Source organism: Salvia hispanica, chromosome 2, assembly GCF_023119035.1.
Source record: "Salvia hispanica cultivar TCC Black 2014 chromosome 2, UniMelb_Shisp_WGS_1.0, whole genome shotgun sequence".
Lineage (NCBI taxonomy): Eukaryota > Viridiplantae > Streptophyta > Magnoliopsida > Lamiales > Lamiaceae > Salvia > Salvia hispanica.
The window spans coordinates 19,595,013-19,613,553 of record NC_062966.1 but is presented as its reverse complement, the minus strand read 5'-3'; the positions used below and the strand labels follow the sequence as shown (position 1 = coordinate 19,613,553).

At 36.1% G+C, this 18,541-nt stretch overlaps 3 protein-coding genes across 3 annotated transcripts; 2 read left to right on the top strand and 1 right to left on the bottom strand.

The window, feature by feature from the left end:
• Nucleotides 1-2,560: 2,560 nt before the first annotated feature.
• On the top strand, nucleotides 2,561-5,507 carry LOC125207713. The gene is made up of 3 exons (XM_048107177.1): nucleotides 2,561-2,950; nucleotides 3,883-4,030; nucleotides 4,265-5,507. The coding sequence occupies exons 1-3, from the start codon at nucleotides 2,942-2,944 to the stop codon at nucleotides 5,425-5,427; spliced, it is 1,320 nt and encodes a 439-aa protein (XP_047963134.1). The 5' UTR covers nucleotides 2,561-2,941; the 3' UTR covers nucleotides 5,428-5,507.
• A 4,323-nt stretch (nucleotides 5,508-9,830) lies between these two features.
• Nucleotides 9,831-12,011, top strand: LOC125204808 (zinc finger protein ZAT4-like). Its single transcript, XM_048103544.1, has one exon. It carries the CDS (start codon nucleotides 10,348-10,350, stop codon nucleotides 11,815-11,817), a length of 1,470 nt encoding a protein of 489 aa, XP_047959501.1. The 5' UTR covers nucleotides 9,831-10,347; the 3' UTR covers nucleotides 11,818-12,011.
• Nucleotides 12,012-14,653: 2,642 nt separating this feature from the next.
• Nucleotides 14,654-17,324, bottom strand: LOC125204218 (probable WRKY transcription factor 57). Its single transcript, XM_048102811.1, has 3 exons — nucleotides 16,782-17,324; nucleotides 15,611-15,754; nucleotides 14,654-15,238 (listed from the first exon to the last, which is right to left on the bottom strand). Exons 1-3 carry the CDS (start codon nucleotides 17,090-17,092, stop codon nucleotides 14,887-14,889), a joined length of 807 nt encoding a protein of 268 aa, XP_047958768.1. The 5' UTR covers nucleotides 17,093-17,324; the 3' UTR covers nucleotides 14,654-14,886.
• Nucleotides 17,325-18,541: the final 1,217 nt, after the last annotated feature.

Sequence of the window (18,541 nt, the reverse complement as noted above, 5' to 3'; positions counted from 1 at the left end):
CACTTGGAGAGAGACACTTAGTTAGAATTCTCTCTCGAAGATCGGTTCCTTCAGCATTATCCAGCGTTCTTCTCGTTCCTCTGCCACAGACTATGGTCACTTGGCGGCCAAGAGTCTGCCGGAGGAGTCATCGATCCACCGTTCCGGCCAGATTACCGTAGTAGTATAGAAGTATCATCGCCGGGAGTGGCCAAACAATCGTTATTTTGCTTTCTAGTTTAATCTTTACTTGTTTTCGTCGTTGGTTTTGTTGCAAACACTCATCGTTGTTGCCTTTTGAAGTACTTTGTGAAGTTCCAACGTTAAATTATGAAGTTTCTATTTCGTATGTCGCTTTGGTTCGAGTTTGCCTCATTCTGCTTAGGAAAGTTAGATCTAGTTGTTGCTTTTAATCTCTAAGTGTTTTCTTATCTGGAGTTGTCGATCTGAAGTTGTAGTTATATTTTAGTCTAATCTTCGTGCTTGAGTCTTCGTGTTGCATTATAATCACCGCCTTGCATGTTAGTCAGTAGAAGTAAAATTGCAGTTTCACCGTTTATTTTAAGTTTGAGCATTTTAATCAATGGTTCGTGAGTTTTAGGTTATGAATCTGAGTTTAGTTATGGTGTTTGAGTTCATCTGATTTTTGTTAATGCTTGGTGAAGAAGAAAATGTCAAAATCAACTTTAGTTTGAACCACTTTACTTTTAAGTTACTTTTGCTTTTGTTCCCTACTTTTTCGGTTATCTGCGTAGGACCTGTCAGAGAGCCACCCAGCCACCAGATATACCTTGTTGTCTAGATTTCCTTTTTTAGTAACTGTCTACTTTTCATATGCCTCTGAGACACTTTGTCCCCTATTTTCTCGAACACCATCACATGCCTGTTACTTTCACGCCTACTAGTCAGTAGAGTACCACATTTATTTCTTGCCTAGGTAAAATCTCAACCCAGCGTGGTAGCTAACCAAAAACACCCAGGAAAGTCACCGCAGTTATCAAAACGTGTCCATCCTTGTGGGATTCGACCCCTTACCTCCACTATACTAATCGGTAGAAGTGGGTTGAGGAAAATTGTTTGAAGCCAGGTCCCGGTTGTCGTACCAACGACTCAGCTGGGTCGGGAATCTCTTCCTGATCAGTTGGATACACTCCAAATTACATACGAAAACCGACTCATAGACCACAAGAGACCCTTCACCAGTTCAACACGATAGAACTAAACACGTGGAAGTCGACAGACACTTCATCAAGGAGAAAATTGAAGCCAGGATTGTCGAGTTTCCATATGTGAAGTCGGAAGATCAGTTGGCAGACATTCTAACCAAAGCTGTGAATTCCAAATCATTCAAGGAAGTATTGAGCAAGTTGAGTATCGGAAACCCCGTTACTTAACTTGAGGGGGAGTGTTGGAAAGAAATCACGTAATTATGGTGATTGATTTTAATTTGATTGTATACCATAACTAGATAGGATCTCCAATGATCTCGTTTACCATATGTAAATCTTCTCCTACCTATAAAGGTTGTAACCCTAGCACATATTGAATTAAGCAATAAAATACATCTTTCTGATCCCTAACTATTTCTTCAGCTGGCATGAATCAACTAAATTCATATAAATAGACCATTGCAACACATTGCCAAGCCAACCTCGCTCATGTTTGGTAAGTAAGATTTATACAATTTTGAAAGAATCATTACCAAACTTGTGCATGGATGTTTAATAAGAATTGTGTGAGTTCAATCTTATGACACTTATTAAAATTGCACAATGCAAAGGTTAGCTGGTGCACATTTCGCGTGTTTACGATGAAAATCATGTGTTATTTGTCCAGGACCTAAATGTTGCACTAGCTATCTATAGAAGTTATCTATCAAACACATTTTGTTGAGTACAGATCCATCCCATATTGGGAGTCTAAGAAAAGTTGGAAGGTATATATAATTCATGTTCAACTCCAATCAATTTGAAGTCTTTTAGGAGTAATCCTAAAACAAATTCGTGCGGACTTGACCTAAAACGGATGATATCAAACGTCTGTTGCAGTGACAATCCGAACACATTTTGAATTTAAGAATCTAATTTTAAATACACATCAAACACATTAATAGTACCCAATATCTTTGGAATGATTATAAAATTCCAAACATTACAATAAAACATATGGATAGTCAGCTAAACTGTACATTCTCTTTTTCCATTTATTAATTGTCTCTACTAGAAACTCAACAAATCTGATGCGATTTTGGCTAATTTTAATGAGCAAAGATCAACAATTTAAACAGAACTTCATAATTGATGATACTGTAAGAATATTATTACAGATGTAATTTTGATCAAATATTGCAAAATTTGATTGGGCTTGTGTTCAGAGAGTTAAAATAAACAAAAAAATCAGACAAGTAGTATCCTTTAACGGCTGTGGTGAATAAAAATAGACAAACGATATTCACCCCAAACACATGATAAAACGATCTTCACTCAGCTGGCTGACACGTGTACGAAAGAAACCACGTGCGGAATCAAAACCGGGTCATCGTATTCGGGTCGTACTTCACTCTACAAAACCCACGCGAACCGCACCGTAAAATTTTCCCCCAATTCCGTCAAACGCCGATTTCACTGAAATCTGTAATGGAAATTTCGCTCCAATTCTTTTCTCAATTTTCAAATCTAGCTATCTTTTGATTCAATTCGTCCCTCCCTCTCTCGATTGATTGGCGGATCGAATATAATCTGTTCGTTCTAAGAAATTCTAGGTTTTAGCTTTGAATTTTCCGATCTGTGCGATTTTTCCCCGAAATCTGATTTTCTTAGCCTTTTTGTTTCCAATTGGCTTCATTCTTTATTTCGCCTCTATTAATAGAATCAGGAACTGTAATTCTATAAGGAGACTTTTTGATACCTAGGGTTTCGCTGTTCGTCGTTGCTCTATCTTCAGGCTGACTGTAAATTGGTTTATGTTTTTGGTACGTATATTTCCGAATTGATATTTTTTATTGTTTTTTTGGTGGTTTCATTTGTGGAATTGAATCTAGGGTTAGGGTTTCATATGAAAATTGGGCGTCTTCTTTTATTTTAGCTGAATCTTGCAATAATTTGGCTGCAGAGAATAGATAGGTTCTTCAGTTGTTATGTATTCAATTAATTTAGGAAAATGGATCCCCCAACCTATATACTTCAAGTAGAAAGCAGTGAAATGAAGAAGACCGTTTTTTTATTCAGCCTTTCATGTTTTAAAAGTCCTATCATAGTTGTGATTTAATCTTTTTTACATGAGGCATAATAACATGTGAAAAATGATTGTTAAAAAGAGCACAGGATAGATATTTGGAGACATTTAGTGACACTGGTTGATGTCATGAAAGGAAGTAGTAGAGTTATAAGGCTGGATTGGGTTTGAGATCCGTTGCTTAATTGTTTACATTGTACTTTATCTCTACATCATAATAGTTAAGTGATCAATTTGTTTTTGGTGCTGCTACTTGGGCGCATCATGTCAAGTTCCAAAGTGTATATTTGTCTAATGGTCTTAAATACAGTTTTGCTTTCCGTTTGTCCATTGTAATGTGGCCATATGATCTGGTGTTCTTGTGAACACGTGTCACACCGCTTCTCCTTTTTTACCTTCTTTTGCATCTTGATTTCATTTCTACCTTTATTGATTTACAGATGTGCGATTTTGAGTTGCAGCGAGTTATAGATGAGTTTAAGAAAATACAGAATCACTTATATATTTAGCATTGACGTGTAACTGATACCGATTTTTGCTCTTATGACGTCATGAACTTTTTTTTAGAAAATGGCGTCATGAACTAGATCGTTATTTCTTATTAAGTGCCACCAGTAAGCTTTATAGAAATTGTTAATCTGATATTTTTTTTTTCATCTTGAATTACAGAGGATGGGTGTGAAGCGACCATTGGAAGAGGAAAATCTTCCGGAGCTTTCATTCGAGCAACCTAAACAGCACGATAGCAACAAAAAGCTGACATTAGCGACCGAAGATTTTCCTTCTCGCCCAACTTTTCCAATAGTAAATTCTCCTGGTATGATATGCTATTGAATACCAGAACTTCAGTTTCTTTTGTCACTCATGGTTGTATCATATTTTCTTGGATATTGTCATTTAGACTGATACTCGAATATGCAAGCTTGTGCAGCGACACATGTTTTGTGATATTTGTAACAACTTAAGTCTTCTTTCTTTATTCAAACAAGTTGTATAGTTGTATTATTTGTATATATTTAACTCATTCTTTTTGGCATGTTAAATCACTTAGGTGAAGCCAAGAGCAAATTATCTGAACTAGATTCGGATGGGATGCCTGAAAGTGGCGGCATTGGCGCCTTGATAGTGGACAAAGAATTGGATGCAAGTATACCCTTTTCTTTGGCCACCACCACTAGCAGTAGCAGCAGCAGAGGGGAGCATTTTGAAGATCAGGACTTTGCTCGCTATTACAATGTTCCAGGAGTTATTGACTTAACCTTGCCTCGGCTACCTCCAGAACAGTATGAGGACCCATATGTGTATTTATTAAACTGTTCCCCCAGGAAAGAAGTGCCAGTTGGGCCAGACCATCAGGCAGAAGTTCCGGAGTGGGATCCTAGTGCTAGTGGGAAGAATTTCTCAGGCACTAGAAACTCCATCAAAGATGATTTGGTACACAAACTTATGGGTATTTGTATCATTCCGCCACCTGGTTTAAATGATTTAAGCAGTGATGGTTACACTGTTGGTCGTGGCAGAGCTGATTGTGTCTGCCCAGATATGGGGTCTGTGAGATGTGTGCAGCAACATGTGAGGGAAGCAAGAGAGAAATTGCGCTACACCATCGGTGATGAAACTTTTGTGAAGTTAGGCTTCTATGAGATGGGTGAGGAGATAACCCAGAGGTGGAGCGCTGAAGATGAGCAGCTTTTCCACAAGGTGGTTATCTCCAATCCTGCTTCATTAGGTAGAGACTTTTGGAAGGACCTTGCTGCAGTGTTTCCTTCTCGGACAAAAAAGGAATTCGTCAGCTACTACTTCAATGTGTTCATGCTACGGAAGCGAGGTGTTCAAAACCGATCTTATTTGTCACGGATAGACAGTGATGATGATGAAGACCTGAAATCTGCCCGAGTACACTACCCTTCAACCCATTTTCTGCTGGCCGAAGATGGTGATGATCTCCATCATACCCATGGGGACTTTCATCATCTCCATGTCGGAGGAGATGGAGATTCGGACGTTGGGTCTCTTAGCGACCAGGACTTGGATGCAGGGTGGGCAGACAGATATGGTTCCGAGCCTGAGATTGTTTGCGGAGACAAGGGCAGCTTTGACAATCTTGAAACTTTTGATGGTAGTATTCCAAAGAAGGATGATGTTGATGAAGGTGGCAATCACGGACCGGCTACTTCTGGTGGTAATGTTCCTAAGCCAAGTTCAGGAGAGTGAGAAGTAGCATGCATTTGGATGTAGTTGGGGGTTGCAACTTGTTCCTGATACCCAGATATTTGTCTTTTTTATTTTGGGGGTGGGGTTGGGGGTGGGGGGTGGGGGGTGATAAGTAATCTAAGTTGAGCATTTTGAGGACAAAAAGAGTTATCTTGATGGGGAAAGAAGAATTTTGTTTCTCATTTAGCTTTTGAGGAATGATGACAATATTCGTAGGGTCATAAAGATAGAGGGATGTACATATTTCTTCATGCAAAATGGCTTAATTTGGCTATAACTTATTCCTTAAATTATCTCCCTGCCTAAAAAGGAAAATAAAGTCTGAATATTCTCGGATGATTTGGTTTAAGAGAATTAAATCTCCTCGGTCAATCCAATTATTTACAGCATTCTTAGAGTTTGTTTGTATGGTGGTAAAGTAATCTGATTTCTATATTTTAAGTTCTTGTGTTTGTTGAAATAGTAAGAACCTTCAAAACAAGTAGATAGTGCAACTTTTTTTCTAGTATTCATGTTTTCTAGTTTTTCTTTGGTAGGAGTACTTTATTCCAAGTTATTACTGGTTTAGATATTTGATACTGTATACTTTATTTCTATTATTGCATTAAAATTCTAACCATAAAAAAATCATAATAATAATCGTTATTATAATTAATATTGTTATTATTGTTTATTAGTATTACTGTTAGTATGTTATCAGTGAATAATTTAAATCATTTAACAAATCTTTATTATCGGATGCCATATTCAGAATATTATTAATGGTACCTCACTGTCCTGATTGTGCCAAGTGGATATTTAATTCTCCTAGTAATGTGACAAATGATTCGCTTTGTAATTGTCAATTTAAACCGATTTAGATCCAAAAACTGCGATTGTATAAATTTAGCTACAAAGCCAAATTACATATTGAATCACTAACAAAATAAAGAAGATTTAACGAAATCTGTGTGCGAACTTGAAACTAGTAATTTTTTTGAATAATTGATAGTATTAATTACCTGGCGTTACCGGTTCTATAATTTTTGCCCATAAAAAGCTAAGAAGTTGCCTATACTATAGCTTGGACAAATTTGAAATTTTTTCTCTAAATAGCTCAAGGGTTGGGCCCAGAAAGTGATTTTTTTATTGATATTATTTCGATAAGAAAATAGCAGCACGTATATTCTCATCCTTGGCCAGCTAGGAGTACATGTTTGGTATAGTTATGACTTTTATTTAATTATTTAAATAAAGTTTTTAATTAAGATACGAGTATTATTATTTAAAAACAAGGATCAAGTATTTCTAAAATGAAGCCTATCCAGCCGGCGCTCAACCAACCTGTATCTTATTAATTAATTAATTTATGCAGTCTTATTGAAAATTAAAGAAGTAAAAGGATAAAATATAGTACTCCATATAATTGATTGTGAGGTGAGAGACCACACTGCGTCTATGAATTGTTGGGACTTATATTATACAAATATAAAAGCGAAGTTGGTTTATTATGTAGCTTTTGGGTCAACTATAGTACTAAGACAATTACTCAAAATTAAGTCACTTAGTGACCTTTTACTAGGCTTATAATTTTAAGTTAGTACCAAATATTTATGGAGTAGTTTTTTAGTAGCTTAATTATCTTTATGCAATGGTGATTTTTCCTTAGTTAATTTTTTGTTTCTCTCCCTTTTTTACATGTAAAAAATGCACGATTTAGCTTAATTTTAACAAAAAGCGCGTGATGGAGAGTGGTTAATGACTTAATGTTGAGGACAAAATTCTCGGGTTTAAATCTACCGTGATGCGCTCTTTATATATCTATTCATATATCAATAAAAAAACAAGTGATTTTCTCCTAAAAAAATTTAAGAGAATACACAATGTGTATACTTTTATGGCAATCATATTACTCTCGTTTAAATATCCATGTTTAATGTATGTTGTTTTATACATTTAGCTTAATTTTAACTATTGATGTTAATAATTTTATAAATTCAATAAAAATTAAAGCTCAACTTGTAATTTATTAATTTAAAGTTGTAGAGAACTTAGTTTTCAATTCAAAATCATTATCGTTAAACACAAGCTAGTTCGATACACTCGTCGCATATCCCAATACGATTAAAGATCAGGAATTAATATATGGGTAGAATGTTGGAAATGATATATTTATGCATAAGATTTTACTATATTCAAGAGTTGACGCGTTGATAATTATTTATGCCATTTCTTGACTTTCACCACTATACATTGTGCATGTGTAATAAATAGGTAATTAAAAAATGCAGTGATCTTATTATAACCTCAACTATATTTACTAGTAAAAAAAATTGAGAGCAACTGCAAACACGCAACAAATGGAAGTAGAAAAACTTAGGAAGATGTGTTAAAAACTTAGAAAAATTGTGATAAATTTTGGATCTGAAATGTGCATAATTTTTGTGGTATTGTGTTCAGTGCTATGATGGATGTCTTTCCTATAATACTCGAATTTATTATGGTGGATCTGCACAAATTAACACATATTTAGTGCTATTCCATTTAATGTTTTTCAAAGTATAATCTTTCCCACAGATGAATCATTAAAAGTTTTAATCCATCCACAAAAATACCAATTTCTTCGTATTGTCTTCTCTCCCTCAGTTATATTGCAGGTCAAATTCAGATTCTGTACTATTTCACATTTATTATTTGTTTCCATTAACTCTTACTAGTTAGTTGGAGTAATTTAAAAATGTTACTACTATTTTAGAAAACTCATTGATACACAAAATAAGCATCCAATGACTTACAAAACATAGATAAATTCAACAAAGGAGTAAAAAAATTGAAAGTTTACAGTAGTAATTTCATACTGCTATTAAGCAACTAGAACTGATTTGGAGTGATGATGTGGTTAATTGGTTATGCCTATATGCTGTAGTCTGTAGATAATTAAATCAATCAAAATTTTAGGTTTGTTAGTTTGTAACTTTTTTATTCAATTGACCATTAAGTTTGTATAATACTAATTATTCGAATTAATCCATTAAAACGAAACTCGTAAGATTAGGTAAAAGGTCCAACGCCTTTGATATATTATACACTCAATACTCAATAAATTTAGTATTTATGTTGTGAAAAAAACAAAATATAAATTTATCATAATTATCTGTTACAACTGGACAGCAAACAAGCCAATAATAAATCGACATGTTTAATATAGGGTGAGACGTTTTCTTTAAAAAATGTGTGTTAAAATATCAATTTATAACCTTGAATCTTATTAGTAATAGACAAATATCGACCAAATATGACCGAAACATAAAACCATTAAGCTGCAATATCTACATGTGTTTGCAATATTAATTAAATGTAGTTAAATAAAATATCGTGTGACTCCTTGTTTTCAGGATCATATACTCATACTCAAAATTTTGCAATTCGAAATTTTACTTTACCAAAAAATATACATATAATTTGGCTACTGCATTTCAAAAATTGCTACTTGTACCAACCTATTTTAATGTGAGACAGTAAAATTATTATTCTTTGATTTTTATAAAACTGTCTCTCTCAAACACTCAAAAATAGTAGCATGAGCCCATTGAACACAGAATGGAGCCAGATCCAAATTTGATCACAAAAAATATTCCAAGATTGCAATTTGCTATGCAGCTGTAACAACCTACTTTTGATATATGGTTGTATGGCTACACTTAAATATCTATTTAAATACAATTATCTAAATACTTTAAAAATCATGTGAATTAGTCACATTCTCACTACTGCTTCACATAGAATATGGTATGTTTTATGGTCACTAATACTTTTCGTGAAATCTTATTCGACTACATATTTTCTCCATAGTATATAAACAAACTGACACGTATTAATATTTATTGGAACAGATTCATCCAATAAAAATCGCCTTGGCCTAACATTTTTATACTAATCAAACTCCAAAAGGTAAAAACATCCATTTATTAGCAGTTCCCAAAAATATTAGGCATGACTTTTGAGTGTGGAAAACATGTGGGGAGTTATGAAAGTATTAAAATCCTACACAAATGTACATATACTAAGTTTATAGAGGCAAAAATCTGAATTAGCAATTCAAGCTAAACCCAAACACGCCCTTATTCTTCCTCAAGAATTTGGAAATTTCACAGCAAATTCTTGTTTCAGTGCCACACTCAAAATTCCACAAACACAAAATCTTGAATAATTTTGTTTTTCTTTGATATAAAGATCAAATCTTTTTTCTTTTCACAGTAATCCCATTTTGATATTAACATAAACACACCGTCTGATTTTCTCTTCCTCCCCCACAAAAGTACACGTGCTGCCCTCATCTCTCTCTCTCTCTCTCCCTCTAAAAGTGGAGTATATATATATATATTGCTTCCATGCATGGAATTCTCCTCCTACTACAACAGACAAGCAACAAGAAATGCAAATAGGTGAGGAGAGAGAAAATGAGGTGATTTGTGTGTGTTAGTGAGAGAGAAATATAGGGAAGAAAGAGTCTTTTGGTTTGTGTTTCTGTTTCAATTTCTTAATGTTGATAGGCTGTGGCTGCTTCAAGGGCCATCATTACCGACCCATCTCCTTCTCAAATACACTTTGATTCTTTCCCCAATTTCTAAATTCCCCTCTCCTCTCCTCTCCATTAATGCCAATACAAATACTACTAGTCTATAAGTGAAACCAGATTTCCATGGATTCGGAATTCAAGATCTTTCCCTTCTCCCAAAACTGTCGCGAGGTCACGCACTTGGTGATCTGCGCCCAACCCCACATTCTAGATTCAACCTCCTCTTGTTAAAAATCAAATCTTTTTTTCCCCCATCTACTTCCAATCATCTGATCTGCCCAGAGATCGACGAATGCTGCCTACTTGAACAACTCACTTGAGACTTCCCTCATCTCGATTTTCATTTCAAGAATTGATCGAAAATGGCGGATGAATCGCGCTACGTCTGCAAGCTCTGCAACAAGAGATTCCCATGTGGGAAGTCGTTTGGGGGTCACATGAGGTCTCACGTAGTTGCGAATTCAGCTGAAATTGAGGAGAATTTGGAGTGTTTCGACATGAAAAGGGACCAATTCGTGAGCGATTCGGGGTATGTTCTGAGGGAGAATCCGAAGAAGTCTTGGAGGGCGGTGCGGCCGCCATTGCAGGAGGAGAAGGTCTGCAAGCAATGCGGCAAAGGGTTTAAGTCGATGAAGGCTCTGTGTGGGCACATGGCTTGCCATTCTGAGAGGGAGAGGGGAGGGGCTTCGGCTAAGGATGATCAGTACTCTTGGACTAGTGAGAATCAGAAGGTGGTTTTGGATAGCCATTCTGATACTGAAGCTGAGGAGAGAATGGTTAGGATTAGAACAAGGTCTGCTTCCAAGAGTAGGAAGTGTAAGAAAATTGCAGAGGATTGGCCTTTTGGCTCTTCTTCAGTTTCTGAGATTGATGGGCATGAGCAGGAGGAGATGGCTGTGTGTTTGATGATGTTGTCTAGGGATTGCGGTGTTAAGGTTGGAGTGAATTCGGTTGTGGAGTCTTCTGATAATAACTCTGTGGTTGTGGAGACCAAGTCTTCGTCTATGGAGGTGAGGAAGGAGAGAGTTGAGAGATACGAGGTGGGGAAGTTTGGAGATGGTGAGACCGCGAAAATGGAGGATTCTGATTCGGGTTATTTCTTGGATGAGTGTGCTAAGGGTGAGTCTGAGGTATCAGTGGATTGTAATAGGAGGAGTGGTGGATTTGGGGTGTGGAAGAAGAGCAGTCAAATCAAGAGTTGTGCTAATGAGTTGAGAAAAGCAAGAAAAGGGAATGCCTATGATGATGATGAGGATGAGATTGTTGTTGATGATGATGAAAAATGTGGAGGGGTTGAATCAAGAAAGAGGAAGTATGGATCTGGATTTTGGAATGAACCAGCAAGAATGGTGAAGAGTGGAGACAAAAAGAGTAAATATGAATGCTTCAACTGTAAAAAGACTTTTAAATCCTATCAAGCTCTTGGTGGGCACAGGCCTTGCAGCAAGAGAACCAATGCTTATGGTGAATGTGGTGAGAACAGTCCAGATGATTCTGCTTATTACAGGAGTGGTGCTGCCAAATTTGTCGAATCCCCGAGCAAGAGGAAGGAGAGTAGTGCTAAGAGTCCATCTGAGAAGAAGATTAAAACCAAGAAGAACAGCAGCAGCAACAACAAGCCTCATGCTTGCCCATTCTGTGACAGAGTTTTCAAGAATGGGCAGGCTTTAGGTGGGCACAAGAGGTCGCATTTCCTCACTGGGCACGACGAGAGCAGCAGCCGTAGTCTAGTGGAGAAGCCCGATGATGACATCCGTGATCTGCTCGATCTCAACCTCCCAGCTCCGGAGGCTGATGAGGACGAGGACGGGGGCCACTTCTTCCCTTGGTAGGCCGAGGACGAAACAGAGTAAGAACAATGGTGGGCTTCAATCATCAAACTTGGTTAATATTTATATTTGCTTACATAAACTATGGTTATTTTCTGCTACTACATGTTAGTGATCTTCAGCTGCATTCTGTTCCATGCTGTTGTTTAATTTTTTGATCAATCTAAACATGTTTTCTGCTCATTTTGAGGCATTCACATGGTAGCTAAAAGAAATTTGTAGTCAATTCATTTTATTCACATTTCCACAGAATTCTTGCATTTGATATTCATGATCATACATAGTTTTCCTCAGCCACACTATGTTGTTATCATCCCTCAAAACTAGTACATTTTGTCTCAATCAAAAGAATCATTGTCTTTAACAAACACAGTTTTAGTGTTTCTTTAAGTAAGCATCTCATTTTTATGAGCAGACAACAAACTAAAGTGCAGTTCAAGGAACCTATAAAGACAGCAGCTGTCTAGAGATATTTGGTTGGTTGGATTGGAGTAGAAGTTAATAACTAAGAAAAGAATTGTGAATCTCCCTTTTGTGACTGTTACAAATTGCAAGAAACATGATGATGATAATGAACCACTCTCCCAATTCTTTAACTTTCCTCACATCCATTTTTTCAACCTTTTTTTTAGTATTATTATTTATAAGGGTCACTTTATATTTATGATTTTGGATGGAAAAAAAGGGGAATACTACCAAAGCACATGCTTAGTTGTCATCCCACCACACACCTATATTTCACCATACTTTCTGTCTGCTTGCTTTTAACTTCACTGGTTTAAGGTCAGCCTCTTTACAAATTATTATAGGGCTTGTTTGGTTACTTAGTAGGAGTATAATTTGCAGCTAGTTACTTCACATAATTAGATTGGAAATATGGAGATTTAATGTTTTGTGGCACTTGTAGTATAAAGACAGAATCAATCATGTGTAGCAAGAGTAATGAACTTTTAACGGAGTAATTTTTAGAGAGAGCATGAAAACAGTAAACATAAGACTTAAGCTATTTGTGTAGTGTCAAATCACACATGAAGTTGTGCAGAATTAGTTGGGCCGTTGTACCCTGAAAGGCTGGGAAAGGGACCCACTAAGTTTGTGGGCTTGGACGATGACTCACTCCAATCCATAACTACTTTGTGGCCCAATTCTGGTCCCACCATACAACCTTTTATCCAAACAATATTTATATCTGAAATTAATAGAAGATACAGGACTCGAACATCGAGTTTTTTGCAAGTCATTGAGAACGTGTTGATGTTGGATCTATCTTTGCACTCCCGCCGTGAGTCGTTCCAAGTTAGTTGAGACGTTTTTTTTTAACAGGAGATTTAAGAAAGTTGACGTTTGAAGATTAAAGTGTGGAGAATAAAAGTAGGAGAGCGAAAGAGAGAGTAGAGTAGGAGATAGATTAAAGTTTTTAGCTAAAGAAATAATCGACTCAACTACATTTGATGGAGGGAGTATTTTATAAGTCTCTCTGAATATGTGAACCCATCAACCTCCAACTTCTAGGCCTATAAAATATGCTCGAAAACCATAAAGATTGATTTATGAAATATAATTTGTGGGGTCGAATATAACAAAGAAAGCTGTTATTGATCGTCACTGACAATGGATGATTGACTAATAACAAACGTGAATCCCAACCCGAAGGATATGATCAGAGTTGCAGCATCATATGAGGTCGACAACACCAAAAATTAAATTTAGTGGAATTTTTCAACCCTCATGAGTTTACTATATATGCCTGATCAATTCCCCAATCTCACCTTAACATGTGCTCTTGCTCGGAGACAACAAAACCACACGTTCAAACTTTTTGGCGCCTAATTGATCAAAACCACCGTCTCTCTTAAATTTTATGGCGAGTTGAGTATTCCCCAATAGTTGTATCATCTCTTATGTGCAATACTCCCTCTGTCCCAGATAATTTGGGACACTTTGACCCGGCACGAGTTTTAAGAAATCTAATGGAAAGTGAGTTGAAAAAGTTGGTGGAATGTTGGTCCTACTTTTAAAGTATTAGTTTTATAATAAAATGTGAGTAGGAATGAGTTAGTGGAATATAGGGTGCACTACCAAATATGGTAAAAATGAAGTGGGACAAATTATGTGGGACGGACCGAAATGGAATACTGGGTCAAATTATTTGGGACGGAGGGAGTATTTTTTATTTAAATTGGAGGTACTTAATATAGTATTTGAAATATTCTTGGATCAGCAAATGAGTAAATATACTGTCATATGGTTACATAGGTAAAGGTGAAATTGTTAAAAAAAGCAATACGTGGGGACAGAAGCAACATTGATTTCCACGCAATGCTGCCCCCGCTTTTAGTAAATAATCCGCCCCTTTAAGCCCACTTGTTTTTTTGTATGCTTCTCCTATCTCTTACCAATTTCTTTTACTACAGTATTTGTTACTGCTAAAAAACTTTTTGGGGCAAAAGATGGTGAACATAAAAATAAATTCTTCATGCAATTATATTTTGTTACTATTACTAAAATGTTACTATCTCCTAAAATCTCATAATTAATTACAATACTCAGTATGTGATGATTTACTCAAAGACAAAGGGAGTGGTAAAGTATAGAATTAAGCATTTTAGAAACGCTAACGCTAACAAAACAGTTACTTTAATTTATATACACACACAAATAAACACTCTATCTAAACACAGAAAAATAAAGGAAGAACATTACTATAATATATAAGCAAATGTGCAATGCACTTTTTAGCATTATCAAACAATGACTTTGGAAATTAGCATGCACACATTTTACAGTGACTGGAAACTTGGCAATGTCAAACGTCTAACAAGATGTTTTTATAAGCTTATTATCAGAATCATGTGAACTTTGTATACCAAAATTAAATCTGCAAAGGACCTTATTCAGTCCAACAATCATCTCTTACTAGACAATATATACATAGAATACCCTAAACCCATATATTCTTAGCAATATTAGATTATGGAGCACATTAGATTAGAGTCCCCACAAAAATAACTAAAGGATACAAAACTCTGTAATGACAAATCATAACATGCTTAGCAATAATACCATCGAATATCATGGCCCATTATTTCGCATTCTAGGCGGCACGATGTCCCCAAGGAGTCCTTCCCCCGGTGGTGGTGGTGCACGGGGTTCTCCTCCGCCACTACTGCCGGCGGCAGGCTGAAGAGGCGGCTGCGGCGGATGAGGAAGTCTAGGATGGTATGGCAAGTGTGGATTGTTAGAAGAAGGTGTTAAGTAATTGGGAAATGCAGGTTCCTGAGTTACCATACCACCTCTAGGGTATCCAACTGAGTAATGACTATGTTGCCCTTCATATGTTGTTATTACAACTGAGGGATCCTCGAATGACCGTTCTATTCTCTTTTTTACCATGCATTTACTGTTTGTACATCGATAATAGCTCCTTCAACACAACACAAAAACATAAACATGTCAGCAAAGTGTCCTTGGTTTGTCAAGTGTTACTGGTCTAAGATGAAATTACACAAAAGAGTATGCACAATAACTTCATTGTGTGAAAATTCTGGTAAATTCCTATCTAAATAGAAACACATTTAAAGCAAACATTTAGGCATGTGACGAAATGGAGTGACCAAATCCTTCAAATGCACCATACCGAGATTAATGCTTAAATATATTAACTCACTCAAGCACTTCAAATGTAGGAACACCAAACATGTGCATGTCCAGATTCATGATATATCCATTATTCAATCTTTGATGTTTCACCATTTTGCTTTTACACAAACACATATGATGATGGCATGTCTTGTACCTTGGAAATGGGCTGTTTTTCACTGCTTTTTGACCATACTTTCGCCATCTATAACCATCTTCAAGATGATCAACTTCACTTTTAGTGACAAAGGCGAAACGTGGCTGCCGAATTCGCTTTTGTCCCTTCTTTTTCGGCTTGCCCCTGCAAAAATTTAGCAGCCCTTCATTTAATCATATACTCTCAAATAATACAAATACATATCATCCGAATATAAGCCAGAAATTTCACTTTCACAACGTGTTTAGGTAAAAATATATTCCCTATAAGAGATTCTTTGTCATTACTTAACTGAAAATTCATAGTAAACAGACATTGCATGCAAATAAACTTTGGTGTGTTAAGCTAATTAGCAGAAAACATTAATTTGAAACAAGAATGAAAAACAATAGGAGCTTAGATTCATTCATTTTAACTACCACATTTCTCATGAAGACTATAAAAATGAAATCTACAAAAAAGCAAATTTGTTATAGGAGCAATAACTGAACCCAAATACGAAAATTCATAATTAGCCACCAAAGTCTGTTAATGAAGCATTACAGCATCCAAAACCGCCGAATCTTCTACCTAATATTATGAACAAGTTTATGGATGAGAGAATATCATCTTTTCTATCTAAGATTTTCATAAAATTAGTCCAAAAAAAACAAATTTTTTCCAGATTATATATGTAAATATAGCTCGATTTCATGAGAAGTTTTGGGACGAGGTGCATGGACCTGGAGTTCATATTTTAAGCAAGAAAAATAACTGGCATTAAGCAAATCTAATGATTAATTATGATGATGAATCCAATAAAAAATATGGAGTCGAAAAGAAAAAGGGAAGTGGAGGAAATATATTTATCGCCACGCCATTCCGCCGCAATAGCGGCTGTGTTTGGTCCGTGACAAAATTTCCCCCTTTATAAATTACCCTAAACGCCCCTAAAATCCGCGGAAATCCCGAAAATATCTCATCCCAACTTGCGTGCTGCAAATTGATGCTTCTAGAGACTGAGACTAGTGCAAATTCTCTGCGGTGAAACATTTAACGGTTCTGTAATTTGACAACACGAAAATTGACAATCGAACGACTGGATTTCGCGAGCTCGCATTTTCGCACCACCGCAAATAGCGCTGATCTAAACCACACATGCATGCAGTTTAATCTAGCACGAAATACTCACGCTGTGTCCGGCGGCGGATTCGCGGCGGCGACGGAGGATTTCTCCGGCGGATCGTCCGACGAGCTCGAAGATACCGACGGATTCGAAGGCGAGGCCTCCACCATGCGGCTCGGTGCCAAATCCGGCTCGATCGGGGGAAAATCGGCGAAATCGCAGTGGCGATTGGAATCCGGCGGGATATTCCAGCCGAACTCGCTGAGTATGGTGCTCTCTTTGTAGTCGTCAGTGGCGTAGAAGAAGGAATTGTCGGCGGCGGCGGTGTTGTGGCGGAGCTCCCAAGTGTCGGGATCTGGCTTGTCTTCGCCGGACATAGCTGGGGAGCTGCGAATCGAATAGTGGAGACGCGGAGAGAGAAAGCTAGGGTTTTGGGAAGAGGATAAAAGAATTACGCGTAGAAGAGATGTTATTCAATTGATTTGATCGTGGTTTTTTTAATTTTTTTCCCTTTTTTTCTTTTATCGTTTTCTTGGAAAGTTCTGTTGACAGAGACTGTGTGATTGTGAGAGAGATGGAGAGAAGTTCACGCGCATGAATTGTGTGCAAAATGCTGCCTTGCTCTTTCTATATTCACTTTATTAATACGCTTCATTTTAACACCTTACACTTCTTACTAATATAAATTATTGTGCATGACTTGGATGCTAAGTTATGTACTTTTTCACATAATATAAGAAGACGACGAAAATGTTAGTACTTTCTATATTCCGTAAAACTACGATTAATTCTTTGGGGTACATAATATTTTTTTTTTAAATGTGCTGTTTATATTTTGATTGAGGAAAGGGTCACATTGTGTCGTGAGTAAAGAAATGATCTCACTTTGATTTATAAAGTTATTGCACATAGATAATGATAGTCTCATTGTAAACAATTTATGGCGAAGTAGTGTACCAAAAGAATGTAAACAAAAACTATGCATATTTTTATGGGACAAAAAGTATCTCATTATATTATACTTGCATTTAAACTTAAAACTCATATATGTTGATGTAGGAGAAACTAACATTAATGCTTATAGGGACTTGCATTAATGACAATTACAAATAATGGTTCTAAATGAATTGCCACATGTTATTTATCTACGTATGTGTGCGTAATACATACTAATATGTATACAAATTGGAAGTAGATTATCTTAAATGATTTGTATGTTATTACTTGCTCCCTCCGTCTCAAGTAACTTGAATAGTATTCTTTTTTGGGTAACTTGAGTCATTTCTCTTTTTGGCTAAAAATAAAACATATCATCTCACCTACTTTATTCTTTCTCTTACTTTAGTACTCTCTCTTATTTTTCTTACTTTATTTAATTTACTCAGCACAACTTTCTTAAATCGTGTACCGAAAAGAAACGCCTCAAGTAACGTGAGACTGGGGGAGTATTAGTTTGTAGATGGAATTTGACACTTAGTTATTTAAGTATATATGCCCAAAAAAATACAATTTTAAATAGTTTTCGTGGTATAATCTTAATATCTTATTGATGTTTTTAGAACCGTCCCATTTCAAAAAGTGTCAAGAAGGACACATAGAGCTACCAAAAAGCTTATCCTCTCATCAAACTTAATCTTTTATTATAGTAGAATTTTTAAATTTTATGTAAATTATTATGCAAAACCTTTATCAATAATCTGAATCACTATTATCTAATAAATTTTACTACAATATAGCTCCAATCAAATTTTTCTCTTGTGTCCACCCAGAATATACACATGTACTAGAATACATATATTAAGGGGAGTTCAAAAATAAATGTACGA